This window comes from Amblyraja radiata, chromosome 11, assembly GCF_010909765.2.
Source record: "Amblyraja radiata isolate CabotCenter1 chromosome 11, sAmbRad1.1.pri, whole genome shotgun sequence".
Lineage (NCBI taxonomy): Eukaryota > Metazoa > Chordata > Chondrichthyes > Rajiformes > Rajidae > Amblyraja > Amblyraja radiata.
Window position 1 is genome coordinate 23,471,436 of NC_045966.1, and position 19,089 is coordinate 23,490,524.

The following is a 19,089-nucleotide window of genomic DNA, read 5'->3' on the forward strand; positions in this document are numbered from 1 at the left end:
AAGAGGGAAATAGAGGTGACATAGCCTCACATGAACTAGACAAGGGATTGATATACAGGTACACGTAACCCTGTACTTGGTTAGGCAGCTGCGAGATAGTGTGAAAAGTGGTTTGGTGGACTGTTAAGAGTTTGAAGTAGGGTAGTCTGGCTTGGTAGGATGCAGTCAATGGCACCAACCCCCAGACTTTGATTGGGCCAAGGTTTAGGGCGATATCCCCACCAACCCATTTTTTTGTGTAAAGATAATACAGTGCTTGTCCAGTTTAAGCAATTATAATAAATATGGCAACTGAATTTGACTTTCAAAATGTATCACTATTAATAAAAAACTACATTACTTTTCTGCAAATTTTGCCTTTTACGTAAATCAGCTGCAGTTTTGTAGTTCATCCAACACTTTAGTGAGAATTTATTTATTACCTTCCATCAGAACTCTGTTGAAAGTTATTGATGTGGAACTTTGCTCTATGTCACTCTCCACAGAATTTAGTCTTTCCAGTACCTGCAGTCCTTTACCTTTGTCTCAACTCTGCTGAATTGGTTATTTCAGTTCTGAGGAACAGTTTCATTTGTCTAACATGCTCTCACTTTAAAGTAGAGTGGAGCAATACATTGCAGTGCATCTTTAGAGCCATGTAGCCTTTGCACAACAGGGATGATCACGTGCGGGGAGGGAGGCGGGGCTTCGGGTGCCGGCGGCGGGATAAGGGTGACGTCAGGGAGCCGGGGCAGCTTCCGGTGTGTCGCGTCTCGCTTCCGCTCAGTGGCAGCAACCCGTCGAAGATGGCAGAAGACTTCGGTTTCTTTTCCTCCGACAACGGCACCACGGGCAGCGCCGAGGAGGACCCGGCCGCTGCTTTCCTGGCGCAGCAGGAGAGCGAGATCGCCGGCATCGAGAACGACGAAGGGTTCAGCATCCTGGACAGCGGGGAGGTGCCGTCGGCCTTGCCGCCGCACCCGGACGATGTTGCAGGTGAGCGGAGTGAGGGGAGTTGCGGGGATTCGGGGGCAACACCCGGCCCGGGGCGTGGAGTCCGGCTGCCCGCAGCTTCCTCCTCTTCCAGGCGCCTCCTGGCAGCTGTGCCTTTTTGTAATGTTGGGCCCTTTTCCCCCCTCGTGAAGTGGACCAGAAGTATTTCCACTTATTTAAACTATAAACCGAGCAGTGTTGTGAAGCGACGCTTGTCTGGGTTGAAACAACCCTCTCCGGGTTGGGATAGCGGTCTAAACCGGGGGTCGTCTCCCAACTTGGCGAAACACCGCTCGGTGGTTTGCGAGTTGAGCTCCGGCAGCGTCGTCACTCGAGATGACATTGCTAATTACTCCGCAAAGGAGCCGAGTTCCTGCGTCGCTTCCCTGACTTTCCGCGTTGGCGCTGCGAAAGAGAAGTAGCCTATTGTGCATCTGTCATTTAGTGACCGGAGAAACGACTGCAATTTTATCGTGCTTCCCGCGTAGTGTCTCCAGAGCTCCTGCCAAATTTGCTTATGTTAAGACTGCAGGCGAAGGACGTCGCTTCCGCCTGAATGTTTGAATACTTTGTTAATTCCGTAGAGTTTGCTGATTCTGCACTTCAACTAGTTTTTAATGTTCAAAGGAATTACGTTAACGCCCTTTCGGTGTTCCTAGCGTGTGTGTAGCAAGGATTCGCAACCTTGAGCATACGTTGTCCTTGTATCATGGTTTTAGTGACATGCAATCGACCACCAGTTTACTGAGAAAGTTGCTCATTTTGTCATTTGATGGATTACTAATCTTATAAATACCATGATTGATTTATGCCCTATACATTACTTTACTTAAATATACCAAACCTTTGGATGGGTGAGTATAAGTACATTTGTTCAGTTTGTTTATGCTGTTTGACTATTTGAGTGCTATGCCATATTGTACATGACTGACCCACTATATTAGTAGTAAGTTTAAATTTCTATTTTATATCACATTAAATATGTGAGTTCTTTTAATGTAGTTAGCCTATCTTTGACTACTTCAACTTTTATGTAAAGGATGAAGTTCTATGTGAAAATGAATTATGATTTCCAAGTCTTCTCTGCAATTTTACAGCAGGGTAACCTGAAGAGCAGCCGTGTGGATATTTATTATTCCTCCAACTACTTAGTTTGTTACACCAATATAAATGGTTGCCTTCCACTGCTTTAAATCAGTTGTAGAACCACTACAGCACAGGCAAATGTTACAATTTTATGTTGAGAATAAAGTTTTATTTTCGACAGCAAAGGTCAGTTAGCAAAGGAAAGTGGATTGATATTCAAATTTTGCCGTGGTGGTCATCAATATCAAAACTGGCTTGAGTGGCTCTCCTAATTTGTTCCAAATAGGCAAAGTGACAAAATGTCCTCTAGTAACTCAGCAGGTCAGTCAGCATCTCTGGAGAACATGGATAGGTGACGGTCGAGACCCTTCTTCAGTTGAATCTGAAGTTTGGTCTTGATCCGAAACGTCACTTATCCATGTTCTCCAGAGATGTTGCCTGACCTGCTGAGTTATTCCACACTCTGTCCCTTTGTGTATTAACCAGCATATGTAGTTCTTTGTGTCTACATTGCTCATTTTAGGACTGGTTTTAGGCATTTAATAAATCTTTTGAAACGGTGAGCCTACATTCATCTGTATTGCTTTATTGAAGGAAAACTTGAGCTCATGAATTTTAAATTGTTACAGACCTTGCTTATCAATAGAATAAACTAAATATTCTGCTGTTTTGCCAAGAGTTAATCATTAACTCCAGCATTTAAGTTCATGCTTTCCTTGGTCTTCCTCTGCATGGACATTCTGCTGAAGTAACCATAACATTGCTGATTGTGTAGCAAAGAAAACATTGGCCTATGACCTGTGTTCTGAATGCTTAGTTGAACAAGGGCCACAAAGCATTATGCTACTGCCTCCTAAAAGGTGTGTGTGTGTCATCACCACACTTACTTTTTAAAAGACACATTGAGCGAAAGATGCTGTAAAATCCATTTTTCATGTTTAGTTTGCAGATAAAACATATTTAATGTTATGTTTAGCTTAACACTGGGAAGGTTACAATTTTCAAGGTTTGTTGAGTAAGCTATTAAGCCGTTTATTTGATGTTTTGACTGTATCCTGAAAGTTATACAATTTACCCGCAAATTGCAACATATTAAATGACAGTTCTACACAGTGATTAACTGGTACTGTTTTAAAAAAAAAATGGTATTTGTTCATCCCTGCCAATATAAACTGAAAGCTGTTTTCTGACGTGTGTGTTTCTTCCATCTTGCTTCACCTGTATGGCCCCATGGAGGTTACCTAGATGTAGTATCACTAGATTTACCACATGTCCATTGGAGTATTTAATTGTGTGTAATGCTTTCCAACCCCCTTCATCTGCTTGTGTTTTGTGGCCATATTGTGCCAAGAGGCCAAGTGTTCAAAACGTTTAGTTGCAAACCATCAATAGTGAGAGTCACTTTGGCTGGTGGAGTATGTTATGGTTCAATTTAAGAGTAATCCAGTGAGTCCCAATAATCTGTCCTTTCCCTGTAATTTTACATTTTTTTCCTTTAAAATTCTTAGTATACAATAGACAATAGGTGCAAGAGTAGGCCATTCGGCACTTCGAGCCAGCACCGCCATTCAATGTGATCATGGCTGATCATCCATAATCAGTACCCTGTTCCTGCCTTCTCCCCATATCCCCTGACTCTGCTATCTTTATGAGGCAAAGAATTCCATAGACTCACAACTCTCTGTGAAAAAGTGTTTCCTTTTATCTGTTCTAAATGGCTTACCCCTTATTCTTAAACTGTGGCCTCTGGTTCTGGACTGGACTAGCTCTGTAGTTAAGTCTGCTACTATCCTTGGCAGTGCCTTCCAGACCTGAGCCACTTGATGCTTTTTGCGAAACACTTCAAAAAAAAATACAAATAAAATAAAGGCATTTTGTGTCTATCTTCGAATAATTTCTTCCTTGTTCTTAAGAGAACCCTTAGCACCCCACCCCTTGCTCTGATCCTAGACTCTTCAATGAAGTCCCCTACCTGTACTTGTCATGTTCCCAAGTATCTTTTTCAGTGACATTATACTTCAACTCCAAACGCATTCTGTTCAACCTTTCAATCTCAAAACGTGTTCCCAGATTCATCCCAGTGAAACTTCTTTAAACTGCAGCTAGTGATGTTTCATTCCGTAAGGGGTGAATATAGTTCAGTACTTGACGTGTTCTCGCTAGCATCATGTATATTTGTAGTACAACTTCCCTGCTCAGATACTCCAACCTCCAAATAAAACTCTGCTTTTCAGTAGCTTTTCCCAATTTACCTGCTACACCTGAATGTGCTTTATGTGTGACCCCCAAATCACTTGTGCTGCAGTTTTCTGCAATCATTGTCAATTTTTGTGATCAGCTATGGCATTTTCCTTTTAGGGAATGACATATATTTCTCAACATTTGCTATGATTCTATGATGCTGGTTTTGATCTGCCATAAGTCTGTGCCATGCATTATTTCAAATACCTCATGGATCAGTTCTACCTTTTTAACTTAAAGAAAAATAATGAGAGTTTCTCCAGTCTATTGACATAAGTAAAGCCTCATTTGTAGTTGCTTTGAAAGACAAAAATGCAAAAGCTGCAAATCTGAAATGTGATGGAGAAATTCAGTAGGTTGGGCAGCATCTGTGAAAGAAAAACAGTTAATTTTAGTTATGACTGGTTCCAGATTGGAAACATTGTTTTTCTTTCAATGGATCCTGCCTAATCTCAATTCTACCAGCAATTTGTTTTTCTCGTCTAGGTGATTTGCATCCACCTTCATATATTCTATATGCTGTTGCGACTTTTCTAAAATTCTAGTACTTCCAACCGGGTAAACCCAGCTGTGACTAACCTTTTTGTTTTGTTAATTACTATGTTATTAATGCTTAATGTTTGCTATGTTTATAAAAAGCAATTATAGGAGATGAGCTGTATTATTTTCGACATGCCCTTCAGGAGTACAGGTATAAATTTCACTTTCGTTTCTGACCTTGCACTCGCTGTTAACTATCAGGCAAATATTCATAAGTACTGTTATGCTTGTATTTGCCTGACATTGGTATAGGTTTTGCATTGGGATCCATTGCACATATGTGGCCACCAGGCTCTAGTCTTATTTCCAATTCACAACTGCGCCTCAACAAGCTGAAAATTCATCAAAGCAAAATGTTTGCAATCGGTGCATCTTTTGAACTGACTCTTTGGTTCCATGTCGGGTTTTTTTGCATAATGTTAAACCATACTTATTTCTGTCACCTCCAGATTTGAGACTTGTACAGCTTTCCAGTTTGCATCCTATGGTTATAAATTTAACCCAAGATTCAGAATGAATGTTATCTGTTTAGGAAGATGAGCTTTCTTTGAAAGTTGCGAATCAGTGGAGCTCTAGAGAGCTGTGAAAGCCGAATCGAGATTAATCGTGAGCTTAATATTTTTGTTCATGGGAGTGGGGGAAGTGTCATGTGCTGAGAAAACTGCAGCAAAGGTCAAAATCAAATAATATTTAATAGTGCAGTGGGTTTAAGTACTCATAATGGTGTAATCCTGTTATATTATTTTTGCAAGTATCTGTTTTACAAGTAACCAACATAGGATTAATTTTATTCTTCCTAGCCTCCAAATCAGTTCAAATTTTTCACTCTGATTTTAAATGTTCATATAGAAACATAGAAAATAGGTGCAGGAGTAGGCCATTCGGCCCTTCGAGCCTGCACCGCCATTCGATATGATCATGGCTGATCATCCAACTCCATATCCCATCCCTGCCTTCTCTCCATAGGGATCCCCCTAGTTCTATTTTCCTCTATAGCTCCAAGCTCTATTTTGGCTATTTCATCAACTTTGCATGGAAATCTCTCACTCTCTTCGGTATCCATGCCATTGAAGAAGGCTCAAGGGTGTAGGTCGTATCGGAACAAACCAAACCACCTGTCATCACAAATATTTAGGCTGAAAGGTGTGTTGTCTATAGTTGTTAAGATAAATGAATGTTAAGTCACCACACAGGACATTCTAGAAAATGTAACGAGATTTATTTTGCCTTTGAAGGAACACGGCAGAGTTCAAAGAGTGCTTGAGGGGGAATGAACTTGAATAAGTAACCCAATTATTATGTTTGAAATCCTAAAAGGGAACTCTCATTCTAATCTTAGATGATTGAGACAAGGGAGCAAGGAGATGTTACTAAGTGTCATACACAATTCCTTAAAAGAGTATCAGGTTCAGGCACAAGTTTCAATGAAGTGTGAGATAAAGACTCAGATGGGCAACTTGGCAGGAAAGGGGTGAAAATGAATGCACAGGTCAGATAGGAATGGAGAATAGGCTTTAGATTTATTTAGAGATGGAAGGACTATATCTGAGTGAGGCCCAGGTTAGCCGGGAAGTGGTGTTAGGTAAATTGAAGATTAAAGGCCGATAAATCCCCAGGGCCAGATAAGTTGCATCCCAGAGTACTTAAGGAAGTACCCGCCGAAATAGTGGATGCATTAGTGATAATTTTTCAAAACTCTTTGGATTCTGGAGTAGTTCCTGAGGACTGGAGGGTAGCTAATGTAACCCCACTTTTTAGAAAGGGAGAGAGAGAACGGGGAATTGCAGACCAGTTAGTCTAGCAACGGTGGTGGGGAAAATTCTGGAGTCAGTTATTAAAGATGGGATAGCAGCACATTTGGAAAGTGGTGAATTCATTGGACAAAGTCAGCATGAATTTGTGAAAGGTAAATCATGTCTGACGAATCTTATAGAATTTTTCGAGGATGTGGCTAGTGGAGTGGATAGGGGAGAACCAGTGGATGTGTTATGTCTGGACTTTCAGAGGGCTTTCGACAAGGTCCCACATAAGAGATTAGTATACAAACTTAGGGCACACGGTGTGGATTGAGAGCTGGCTGGCAGACAGGAAGCGAAGAGTAGGAGTGAACGGGTCCTTTTCAGAATGGCAGGCAGTGACTAGTGGGGTACCCCAAGGCTCAGTGCTGGGACCCCAGCTATTTACAATATATATTAATGATCTTGATGAGGGAATTGAATGCAACATCTCCAAGTTTGCGGATGACACGAAGCTGGGGGGCAGTGTTACCTGTGAGGAGGATGCTAGGCTGCAAGGTGACTTAGATAGGTTGGGTGATTTGGCAAATGCATGGCAGATGCAGTATAATGTGGATAAATGTGGGGTTGTCCACTTTGGTGGCAAAAACAGGAAAGTAGACTATTATCTGAATGGTGGCCGATTGGGAAAAGGGGAGATGCATCGAGACCTGGGTGTCATCGTGCGTCAGTCATTGAGAGTGGGAATGCGGGTGCAGCAGGCAGTGAAGAAGGCGAGTGGTATGTTAGCATTCATAGCAAAAGGATTTGAGTGTAGGAGCAGGGAGGTTCTACTGCAGTTGTACAGGGTCTTGGTGAGACCACACCTGGAGTATTGCATACAGTTTTGGTCTCCTAATCTGAGGAAAGACATTCTTGCCATAGAGGGAGTGCAGAGAAGGTTCACCAGACTGATTCCTGGGATGTCAGGACTTTCATATGAAGAAAGACTGGATAGACTCGGCTTGTACACGCTAGAATTTGGAAGATTGAGGGGGATCTTGTAGAAACTTGCAGGATTCTTAAGGGGTTGGATGGGCTAGATGCAGGAAGATTGTTCCCGATGTTGGGGAAGTCCAGAACTAGGGGTCACAGTTTAAGGATAAGAGGGAAGTCTTTTTGGACCGAGATGAGAAAATCATTTTTTACACAGAGAGTGGTGAATCTCTGGAATTCTCTGCCGCAGAATGTAGTTGAGGTCAGTTCATTGGCTATTTTTAAGAGGGAGTTAGATGTGGCCCTTGTGGCTAAAGGGATCAGGGGGTATGGAGAGAAAACAGGTACAGGATACTGAGTTGGATGATCAGCCACGATCATATTGAATGGGCCAAAGGGCCGAATGGCCTACTCCTGCACCTATTTTCTATGTTTCTATGAGATCAAAATGCTGTCTCTCTTAATGCTTCTGGATATTTCTGACTTCTTCAAAATGAAATGTAGCAGTCTGCCTTAAATAATTTAAAGAGTATCTTGATGACATAGGTTTAAATTACAGACCTTAGATTGGGTACTAGCCATGTTTCCCCTCATTGTATCATATTTCTCAGTTGAAATATAAAAAATAACTTCAAATTTGTATTTTATTGAGGATTTTGCTTGTTTTCCCTTCAAGAGAGGTTCGTTTTAATGCTTTGATTTGCATGTTTAGATAGCCAGATGTAGATATTTTGTTCAATACTGACAAAATCTTTTGGACTGCGGTTGTGTGGTTTAAATGGCACAGTTATTGCCAATCAAATGACTTTTGTCACGCACCTGCAGATAAATGTGGAAAGCTGTGACACGGATGCTTGGTCTCTAATCTTGGCATACAAACTGATAAATTGGATGGTATGACTTTCTTGTACTTCAAATGCAACCTGTACATTTTCTGTACAATTGTCGATGTGTATCATTGCATCAACTTTATATCTTTTCCCCCCTAGATGAATTTAAAGATGAAATTAATGCAGTTAATGGAGAAGTATATCAGGTTAGTGTGAAAATGTTTCAATTACAGTAATTTTTTAAGTAAAGAATTTGCTTTAACAACATGTGTTGACCTTGTGCAGAAAGGATGTCTGCATTCATTTGATTAGTCATGTTCAAGTTATTCTAATCTTTAGTTGACTTAATTACTCTGGAATATAAATATATTTTTTAATTTGAGTGTTAATGTTAGCATGTTCTAATTTTGGGTCTATGCTATAGTGGTTTTTAAAGCTTGGTTGAATGTCAACATTTTTGCTTGCTTGCTGTGGCTTTTTCCACCACAAAGGATTTCAATATATGAAGTTGTGATATAATGCAAGATCTTGATGTTGAGGATCAGACAACCTTGGGAGCATGAATGGATGCTTGTGGATCTATACCGTACTAAATATAGTCTTACTGTGGGTCATCATTGACTGCAAATTGAGACCTTTAAATTGGATTCTAGTGTATATCCATGGTACATTATTGATTACCTGGAGTGAGAGGAAGCACAATTTTGAAGCTTAATTTTTATAAGTAAATGTTTGCGGTTATGGTCACATTAAGTTTCCAATGGTATGTTTCAGAGAAGTAATTCAGTTTGGGGAAAGGTATTCAGTTAATTGTAAAGAAAATTACATTAACATGTCTTACAGGTAGAGCCCATTGGGCAGTAAGCTTGATCTGATCTGAAAGTTGGCAAAATGACAACTTATGTAAAACAAGGAGAAATTAAGAAAATCATTTTGAGTTTTTCTGAAGTGACTCTGATGTCACAAATCACTTGGAAATGATGTCACAAATCACTTAATATAATACCAGTGGTTTTTATACTTTAATGTCTCAAATCTTGGTGGTGCAGCATACAGTGAACTAGGAAAAGAAACCAGTGAAGCCTCAATGAAGAGAATAAAAACTCTAATCGGACCTATCAGAATGTTCTGGGTACTAATACTATGCTTAATTCAAACATAATCTGAAGATAAAACATTTGGCAGAATTGGCCATGCATATTTTAAACAGGAATTGATAAGTGCAATCCCATCAACAGAGACTGAGTCGTACTTGTAATGATTTGTTAATACAGGAATCAAATGGTCCAAGCGACAGTTATGCAGCAATAGCTCGAGCAGACCGCTTGAGTCAGGAACCAGAAAGCATTCGAAAATGGAGAGAAGAACAGATAACTCGTCTAGAAAACCTTGGTAAGATGTAATTTTTGTGTGTGCATTAGTAACATTAGTCTCAAGTTAATCATAAAATGAAAATGTATAAACCATTTATGTCTAGTGGGAGAATTAAAAACTTCCAATAGTTCTCTGCGTGTGTGTGTGTGGGGTGGGGGGGGGGGGGAGAGAGAGAATCAACAATGCTTTATAAATGCTTAACAATGACAATTAACAATGTTTTAACTATAAATACAATTTATTTTGGAGAAAAGTAACTAATTCCATTAACTAAAGACCACTATTCTTTTAGATTGGATTCATGAAAATTTCCCTACTGTTTTACTCTGAAACTTCTTTAGTTAGTTAAATTGCTGTAATGGAATATTATCTGTTACTTACAATCCTCAAAACAAAAAAATCCAACTTGTTACCTGTGGTTTGTTTATGCTTGTTTCGGCTGAGTAGGGTTTTTGGTTTGTAGGAATTGAGCCTTGAGTGTTCCCGTATGCCATGTTTTTGAAGCTTTTTCCAGCATCTAATTGTGGTGTGCAGGGTTTAGGAAGTATTCAAGTCTGCATACAGCACTAATTATTGATCAGGTGTTTCATTTTTATGCTTTGTAGAAAAGTTCACTTTGTTTACAGTAAACTATTCTGCTCATGCACTTTAATAGTAATCTTGGTATTGTTTCAGAAGTGATTACAGTTCATTTTGTGTTCACTTTTTGATGTTTACTCGTATAAATTTGCATCATGAGCTAACAAACAGCCCTGGCAGCCAAACAAATGAGCTGTTTAGATTACAAAGTTCCTCATTCTGTAGTGTGTTATGGGTCTAATATTTGTGTAGCCACTCAGTAAATGTTGTGGAAGTGTGCTTCTGCCTCCATTTTTGAAATTGTTGTATCCTTGCACAATTCCTGAATATTTTCTCAACTTCCCTGTTCTTTCCAATTACTTTGCTCCCCTAGTTACTGAACTCTGTCAAAGTTTAAGCCTCAATTTTGTTTAGTTAAATCTATTCATCTTAATTGATCTTCCTGCTAGAAAGCAACCCCAGAAAAGTGGCCATGCTGGGGTTGCTTTCTACAAACAAAGCAATCCCAGACTAATCACTTTTTCATCTACTGCGGTCCCATCAATTTGCTGAAATCCAATCTGGAGATATGAAGCAAAAAAAAATTGGTATCGTCCTTGTAGTTTTCGTGTTTTTCTCATTGTGAGCCACATTGCTAATTTTAGCATCTGTTGGTAAAATACGCAGTCGCACGAGTCAAAGGTATTATTCATAATGTGAGGGTCTGGGTGTTAAATCCACCAAACCTCCTGCATAGATTTTCCTGTTATTATAACTCCTATTGATCCTTTGCCCTCCTACAGACTATCACTTTCTCTAGGATTCCATAAGGAATAGGCACCTTGTAAATTAAGCATTGTATTTGTGAAGTTGCATGAAATGTAGAGGAAAACTGAATGGAGCAATTACAAGCCATTGTTTGTCAAGTCTAAGTTGTCATTTTAAATTTTTTTTATCAGATGCTGCTTCTCGAAAAGCCGAATTGGAATGGAAAGAGAAGGCACGAAAAGAACTGGATGAATGGTATATTCGACAGAATGAGCAATTGGAGAAAATCAAGAAAAATAACAGGTATGGTAATGTTTAAAGTTAATCTCAGCTGTTGAAAATTCTAATTCATAGGTTTGCTACCACAAATGGCTGTAGAATACCTAATTCTAAATGAGATGTTAGTTGCTTTTCCAACGCAATTTCTTATAAACTAAGCTAGTGGGTCTACTTTAGAAATTAAAAAAATTCTGCACAATTCTAACTATGCTCAAAATTGACTTGTATTAAAAAAATATTTTGGTGCTTAACCAAAATATTTGATGCTTAATGGTATGGGCTATTCCAAATGGAATTTGACTAGAAATGCTTTAATCCAGGTGGATGTTCATTTAATTCCAGTTAGTACGGAAGTATCAAGAGTTTCAACTTAAATAGCGTAATATTTTGGGGCTTTATTTGTGAAGCTTGGATGGTAATCTCTATTCCATCTTCCTTATACAAGTAAGATTATATTTTTTGGAAGAGCATTGTAATGTTAGTTTTAGTTATAGATCTTATTATGCACAGCAGACATACAGTGCATTTTTGAGGAATAGATTGCAGCAATGCACAATCTCATCATGTAACATTGGGTTCTAACTAGTCTGGGTGAGGCCACAATTTTGAGTGAAGGTGTTACAAAAGTTACTGTTACAATTATAAATTGTTTGGCTCACTCTTCTAGTCCTTGACTGTCATTGCTTCAGGGAAAGAAGCATTTTTAAACAATGGCCTTGATTACCCTGGAATTTTACTTTATACCTTGAAGTGCTTAAAGTAGTTTATTCAAATTTCTCCTGTTTGCCATCTGACCAAGCATATCTGCTTTGAAAATTCATTTACAGATACGAGCAACCGCAAAGGAACAATTTTATTTAAAATTTAGTGTTTCTTGTACGGAGCTCTCAGAAATATTTTTAATTTTCATGTCAACATTATAAAACAAATTAAGACTTGTATTTTGCAGGGCATCGTAACTTAAATCAATGCAAGTACTTGGATAAAATCTCCAGCATTTTTGTCTACCGTGGATAAAATCAAATAACTATGCGTGATCATTAAGAACTGGATTTTTCATCCTCTGTTCTGAGCTTTATGCAATTGTCTACTTGGATTTAATTAACTTTCCATCTTGGATATCTGCAGAATGAGATGCATGAATCTTTGAAGATGACGATCAAGGCCATTAAAAATGGTGCTTGAAGTTTTGAGGAGGCATGGAGTATGAATACAAAAGAATAATGCTAAACACTTAAACTGCTGTTCAAGCCAATTCTGGCAACTACACTTTACGAGTCTGAGTCGTACATTGTGGAAATAGGCCCATTGGCCCAACTTGCCCACACCGACCAACATGCCCCATCCGCACTAGTCCCACCTGCCTGCATTCGGCCCATATCCCTCTAAACCTATACTATTCATGTACCTGTCTCAATGTGTCTTAAATGTTGAGATAGTACCTGCCTTGACTACCTCCTCCGGTAGCTCGATCCATACACCCACCACCCTTATGTAAAATAAATAGTTACCCCTCTGGTTTCTATTCAATCTACTCCTTCCCCTTTCTCTCCCCCCCCCCCCCCGTGTTACACCTCTGTCCTGTGGTTCTCGATTTTCCCTACTCTGGGCAGGAGATTGTGCGTTTATCCTATCTGTTCCTCATGATTTGGTACATCATGTACACAGGAATGTTGTGTCTTTGGAGTGGTTGTTGGTTGCAAATATTTTGAGGATGATTGCAGTTATTTTTGCATTAGATTGCATTTTTCTCACAAACGGCAGATAAATTTGGGTGGAAGCCCGGTGGCAGATGATTAGTTGCTAAAATGCAGTCTTGAGATAAAGCAACAAAGAATATGGGATTAGGGTGTTTTAAAGTAAAAATTACAGTCTGAAATGGAGTGCCTAAGAGTTTCAAAGCTATTTTGACACTAAACATTTCAAGCAAGCGGCTTAATTGAATACGTTAGAGCTTTTCAGAAACAATATTGTCACGATTTAAAAAAATTCAATATGGAGACTAAAGAAGTAAGTTTTAAAATTTAGAGGTGGGGATTTGATTCCTCACAACTGGATTCAGCTGTATTTTTTGCAATTTGAACTACATTTTGCAGAAATGTTTTTTATTGAAGTTTGTTTACACTGTTCTTTTTGGGCAAATATCACATTTAAAGAGCATGCTTGTAACATTGAATGTACTAATTTGAATGTTAAATTATGACTGATAACTTGAACTGAATAGTGACTGGATTCACAGTCCATAATGCAATGTGACCATTGTAAAATTAGCTTTACTTTAGACTGCCAGAATTAGATTGTCTTAACAATGCACAATTGAACTGCAGATTTGTAATGGAAATTTTCTTCACTTAACTATTTTCCTAGCTTTATTCCAGGCAAAGGTGAAATACTTACTAAAAATATTAACACTGTCCTTCCTCTTTTTATTCCTTGTCTTTTCTGTACCTGTTGCGACTTCTGTGCTCCCTTTCCTGTTGATCTGCCGGTTCACTTTCTGGACTAACATGCATGTGCACTAGGATCGCTGACGAAGCTTTCTACAAACAGTCCTTCGCTGATGTGATAGGCTACGTGTATGTTGGCTATTTTCTTTGTTAATTGCACATTAGCAGTAGAACGCCTTTTAAAATATTTACATTTTCAAATGAGTCAAACCTAGTACTTTAAGACTGCAATGTCTAATATTTAGATTAGAATAATATTTGACTACCAGCTTTAATTTTGTAGTTTAATTATTCTGTAGCAAAACTTTCTCTCCGTTATAATGTTAAAACATGTTTCCATATCTTTGAATCTACCCCCAGTGCCTTAAGCAGCTGTTCAGGTAAAACTAGACAAGGTGTTGGAGCTAGTTTAATAGGATTACTGAACCTGCATGTTCCTCTAGACAGAGATATTTGTTGATTCAGCAGTGGTGGATGCCAGCTAATCTCTTGTTTCTTTTGTATTCGGCACGGGTAATAGCTAATATACAAATGTACATGGTTAGTTTTAAAAAAAGCTGCAGGAGGAACACACTGGGTTGGGCAGTATCTATGAAGACAAAGGGAAGTCAATATCCTGCATCAGAACAAAACTAGTCATTCACAAACATTCTTCCTGCCCCATCCCAATTAGGCTTGCTCTTGGCATTGAAAGTAGTTCTTTCATGGAGCTCATGCTATAGGTCCTCTGTTGCATTATATAGCATTAACAGTAGACTGCTAATATTCTTCAATCAATATTCCAACTTCATTGCATTGTTTCTTTGACTCTTAAGTTCTCATCAGAACAATTCTTTTCAATATTAAATAGCATTTTCATTTTATATTTTTGACATCCACAGAAACTTTGTTCCTTGTATGTAATTACTCTAAAAAGTCCTGACGCAGATTTCAACTTCAGACCTTCCTCCATGCTACTGAAATTACTTTTCAATGCTAGACATTAGTTTTTGCAGTAAATTCCAATATTAAGGTATGGCATTAAACAGTTGGGCCACTTGCTATAGGAAGGGTGTGGCGGCTATCTATCCCATATTTTTCCCATTTCGCTAGCGATTTCACTTTTACATTCAATCATCCACTCCTCAAAACATTTGGACATTTTTGTGTACACGTTTTTTAATAAAATCCTTTCCTTCCAACCCCCCCCACCACTCATTTAATCCCTGTTCCCTCCCCCTCCCTGTTCCCTCCCCCTCCCTGTTCCCTCCCCCTCCCTGTTCCCTCCCCCTCCCTGTTCCCTCCCCCTCCCTGTTCCCTCCCCCTCCCTGTCCCCTCCCCCTCCCCGTCCCCTCCCCCTCCCCGTCCCCTCCCCCTCCCCCTCCCCGTCCCCGTCCCCTCCCCTCCCCCTCCCCGTCCCCTCCCCTCCCCGTCCCCTCCCCCTCCCCCTCCCTGTCCCCCTCCCTGTCCTCATCTTCTCTGCCCTCACTCTCAACCCCCACCCCCTCCCTCTCGGGACGCGCCTGTGAGTTGGGGGCTATGCGTCAGTAGATAGGCCGATTATGGGGTAAAAGGAGCAAATTAATAATAATATATTAACAAGGGGGGTAGTTAGTGTGAGTGCGGGGGGGTAGTTAGTGTGTGTTGGGGGGTTGTTAATGTGTGTAACGCTGCATGCCGTCCCCGTCCCCCCCCCCTCCTCAACCGCGCTTTGGGGGAACAGACCCAACGGGTCTGCACTTGGTCTAGTATATTACTAAAACTCCCATCTTGTTTGTTTGTGTGCGTGATATCCCAAAACGGTACACGATAATGCTACAATTTATGGCCCACCTTACTCGCCATTGTCCCGGGGTGTGAGTGAAACGAGTTTAGTTCAGATATTTTACAAGTTATTGACATTTTAAATTTACAAAAATCACTTTTCAAACTATTTTTCCAGTTGCCCTGCCCGTCAGCCGTGTTCAACGTCACAATGGGATCCCGAATCTCATTTACATTAAAAAATCACGCTTTTCAAAAAAACTCAATTTTAACCAAATTCTTCCATTTTCATTAACAGCTAATATTGTGTTTAGGTTACTTTGAAGAAAAAAACACGATTTTCATTGTGAATTTAATTCAATTTTTTTTTACGGTTTTCACTGTGGAGGGGGGGAGGGGGAGATAGGGGGGAGGTTTCATTAAAAAAAAAAACTTTGTGATTTTCATTGTGGGGGTGGGATAGGGGGGAGGTGAGGAGTGGGGGAGCAGGGGGATTGAGGGAGAGGAGAGGGAGGGGAAAGTGGGGGAGGTGAGGGGGGGGGGGTGTAGAGCAAGAGGAGAGGGGGGTAGGGGAGGTATAGTGGGGGGTAGAGGGAGAGTGGGGGAGTAGGATAGGGGAAGTGTGGATTGCAGGAGCAGGAAGATAGAGGGAGAGGAGGTAGGGAGAGGGGTTATGGAGGGAGGGAGGGAGTGACTTGAGGGTAGGGGAAAGAAGAGGAAGGGGAGGGAGTGCTGGGGGATGAGGGGGAATGGATGCGGATAGGGGTAGGAAGAGAGGCAGTTGATGGAGGGTTGCCGTCTCAACGGGGATCTCTTGGTGTCACAATGGGAACCCCTCAGCCGTGCCTGCGCAGTTGGGAGCTATGGGTCAGTGGTGGAATATTGCCTTGGAGGATGGGGCCCAACGGGTCAGCACCTGGTCTAGTGGAAATTAAATCCAGATTTGTGGCTCATTTTAAGTAGAAACATTGGGGATTTTTTGAGTGTTTGAAAGTTTGAGTGATTATAGCATTCTATATTTAGGGCTAGATACTGTAAGATGTACAAATAACGATAGTTAATGAAGTAATGCAAACGTTTAAATGAGTGGGTTGTAGGTGAGAAGTGGATTAGGAATATGAATCCCTACTCGTGCAGTCTAGGCTTGTGTTTTTTATAGTATAGTTTCCTATCAAATTTTAAATGTTCTTTATGGTTTATGCGTGATTTAAAACAATGGAATTTTTGAAGCCTAAGTGAATAGTGACAGTGTTCTTGGTTTTAATCTCATCATACAGGTAGAATAGATTGATTTTTTAGCTTTCTCTGGACCAGAATGACAATGGAAGCAACATAAAGCAAAGATCAAAATAAGAGAAAAGAATACATAAGCCTGAAATTTATGTTTCTCAGAATTGTCCCAATGTGATGGTCAAAAACAACAATGCTAGCTACATCGTCAAACATCAAGGCTCAGTTTGACTTCTGGTTGCCAACAGCTAGACTCAGACTTTGAATTTAAAATATTTGTAGTGAAGATGTGATTTCCCCCCCCCTTTTTTTTGACAAGTCTGCATTTCATCTCATTTCCTCATTGTTATTGCGAGTGCAAGTTAGATTTACTTGATCTGTTTGTGTGTAAAGATGTCTTATTAAACTTCATCTCAGTTTGGTTCTGCTTTTCAAGCTGCTATTCTGTATCTAATCTTAAATCTACTTTCAGACACATCTGTCCAAGTTGATCCTTATCATGGATCTTTAGAATGCAAAGAAAATTTAGCCTGGATTTTCTGTGGAGTAACAAGACTAACTGCTTCCAGAATTTGTTAATCTGATCGTTGCCTCGAAGCCAGAGCTATGAACTCTGCTACATATTGTTTCTAACTTTTCTATCTTTTGAAAACCTAACAATTTTCTAAATTGATAGGTATTGTGACTGGAATGAGTATTCCATCCAGGGAAGCAGAATGCCTGCCTTGGAAAGTCTTTCCTCCCTTTGGCAAAAGATGACGAAATTTCCACTGAAGTGGCCGATTGAACTTAACTGTTAGACTAAACTTTGAATCGAGAGTTCAAGCTCGAGCTGTGTGATTTGGCAAACGGTACATGATCCAACAATTTTTATTGCTTTGGCTGTAATTTGTGAAATTTCATGTTCACTCACATTCAACATTTTCCTCATTCATTGTTAGGTGTAAAGATGTGTTCCATCAAGTTGCATGGTAACTTTTCTATTGACAACCCATTCTTTCATTCACTTTATGAATTTGCATGTCAACAGATGAAATGCAGCTCAATGACTTTGATTTCGAATGAACAGGCAGATGCGAGCCCTCATAATAAATTTTATTTGCAGATGTTTAGGAGTAGAAAAATTCTACGAACCAAACTGATTAGTTTGTATGATCATGCTTAACTTTTGTATTGGAACAGCAAAGCACTTGTGACATGAGTTTGGAAAACTAAAACCTTGTATTCTGCTGGTTTGATTTGTTAAGAGTTATAGTTTGAGTTTATTTGGTGATTATGGTTGAAAGTTATGCAGTTGTTTTCTATGACATGCAACCAAGATTCTAAATTTACTCCTTAGTGCTGACTGAAATATCTGATCATTCTAGATTGTTAATAGGGTTGTTGCAAATGACATCAGAACCCTTACAGACGGATGGAATAATTCTAACCCTTGCTTGAACATCTAGTGAAGCATTGTGTTGGAAAGGGACAAATTGTAAGCTTGGCCATGAGCTCCAAGTTATTGGTTAGCTTGTCTAAAATTGCTGTTGAATAGCTGCTTGGGGTACTGTGATCTATTATTATTATTCCTGTCGATGTAATTGTGCCCTCATTTAATATATTTGTTGAATAATTGGCAGCAGTAGCTAAAATTTGCATTAACGTTTTAGTAAGTCACTTAATTTCACTGAATGTACAGTAGCAAATGTGATGCTGGTTTCTCATTTTTGGTTATCATTTCAGAGCTGCGGAAGAGGCCTTTGTCCAGGATTGTGAAGAAGATACACCTGGAACAGAATGGGAGCGAGTAGCACGCCTTTGTGATTTCAATCCCAAAACCAGCAAGCAGTCTAAGGATGTATCGCGTATGCGCTCTGTACTGATATCACTTAAGCAGTCGCCTTTAGTCCGCTAGACACACCACATTAGTGTGGGCTTTCTTGTTGCTCTAATCGCATCCTAAACATTGATGGCCATTAGAATAGAAGGATGGGTGTTAGTCATTCCTGTTGGACCAAACCAATGTAAATTACAAAATCTGAGTTTAATTATTTTCCAACTGTTCGTGTGGTTTGTTGCCTTGGGTTACTGGGCAGGCAGGTAAAATTGTTGCCCTCATACACTCCCGATTCTCATTAATGTTTAACTTTCTCAATTATTGATATCCCTACACTGTCCTTGTGCTGCATCACATGATTATTTATGCATGAATTATGAGTGGAATCTATTGGCCCTGGTTTAAAAAAATCATGTTGACTACACTGTTATGCATTAAAGGTTAAATATTAAAACATTTTTGCTTATTTGCTTGTTTTTCCTTGTGCTAAT

The 19,089-nt window shown here is 39.7% G+C and overlaps 1 protein-coding gene across 2 annotated transcripts; it reads left to right on the top strand.

The window, feature by feature from the left end:
• Positions 1-721: 721 nt before the first annotated feature.
• On the top strand, positions 722-19,054 carry cltb (clathrin light chain B). Of its 2 annotated transcripts, XM_033029490.1 has the most exons (6): positions 722-975; positions 8,540-8,586; positions 9,655-9,772; positions 11,272-11,383; positions 13,882-13,935; positions 18,505-19,054. In XM_033029490.1, exons 1-6 carry the CDS (start codon positions 786-788, stop codon positions 18,674-18,676), a joined length of 693 nt encoding a protein of 230 aa, XP_032885381.1. In that variant the 5' UTR covers positions 722-785; the 3' UTR covers positions 18,677-19,054. The 2 variants fall into 2 exon arrangements, with proteins under 2 accessions (XP_032885381.1, XP_032885382.1); XM_033029491.1 differs by lacking the exon at positions 13,882-13,935.
• Positions 19,055-19,089: the final 35 nt, after the last annotated feature.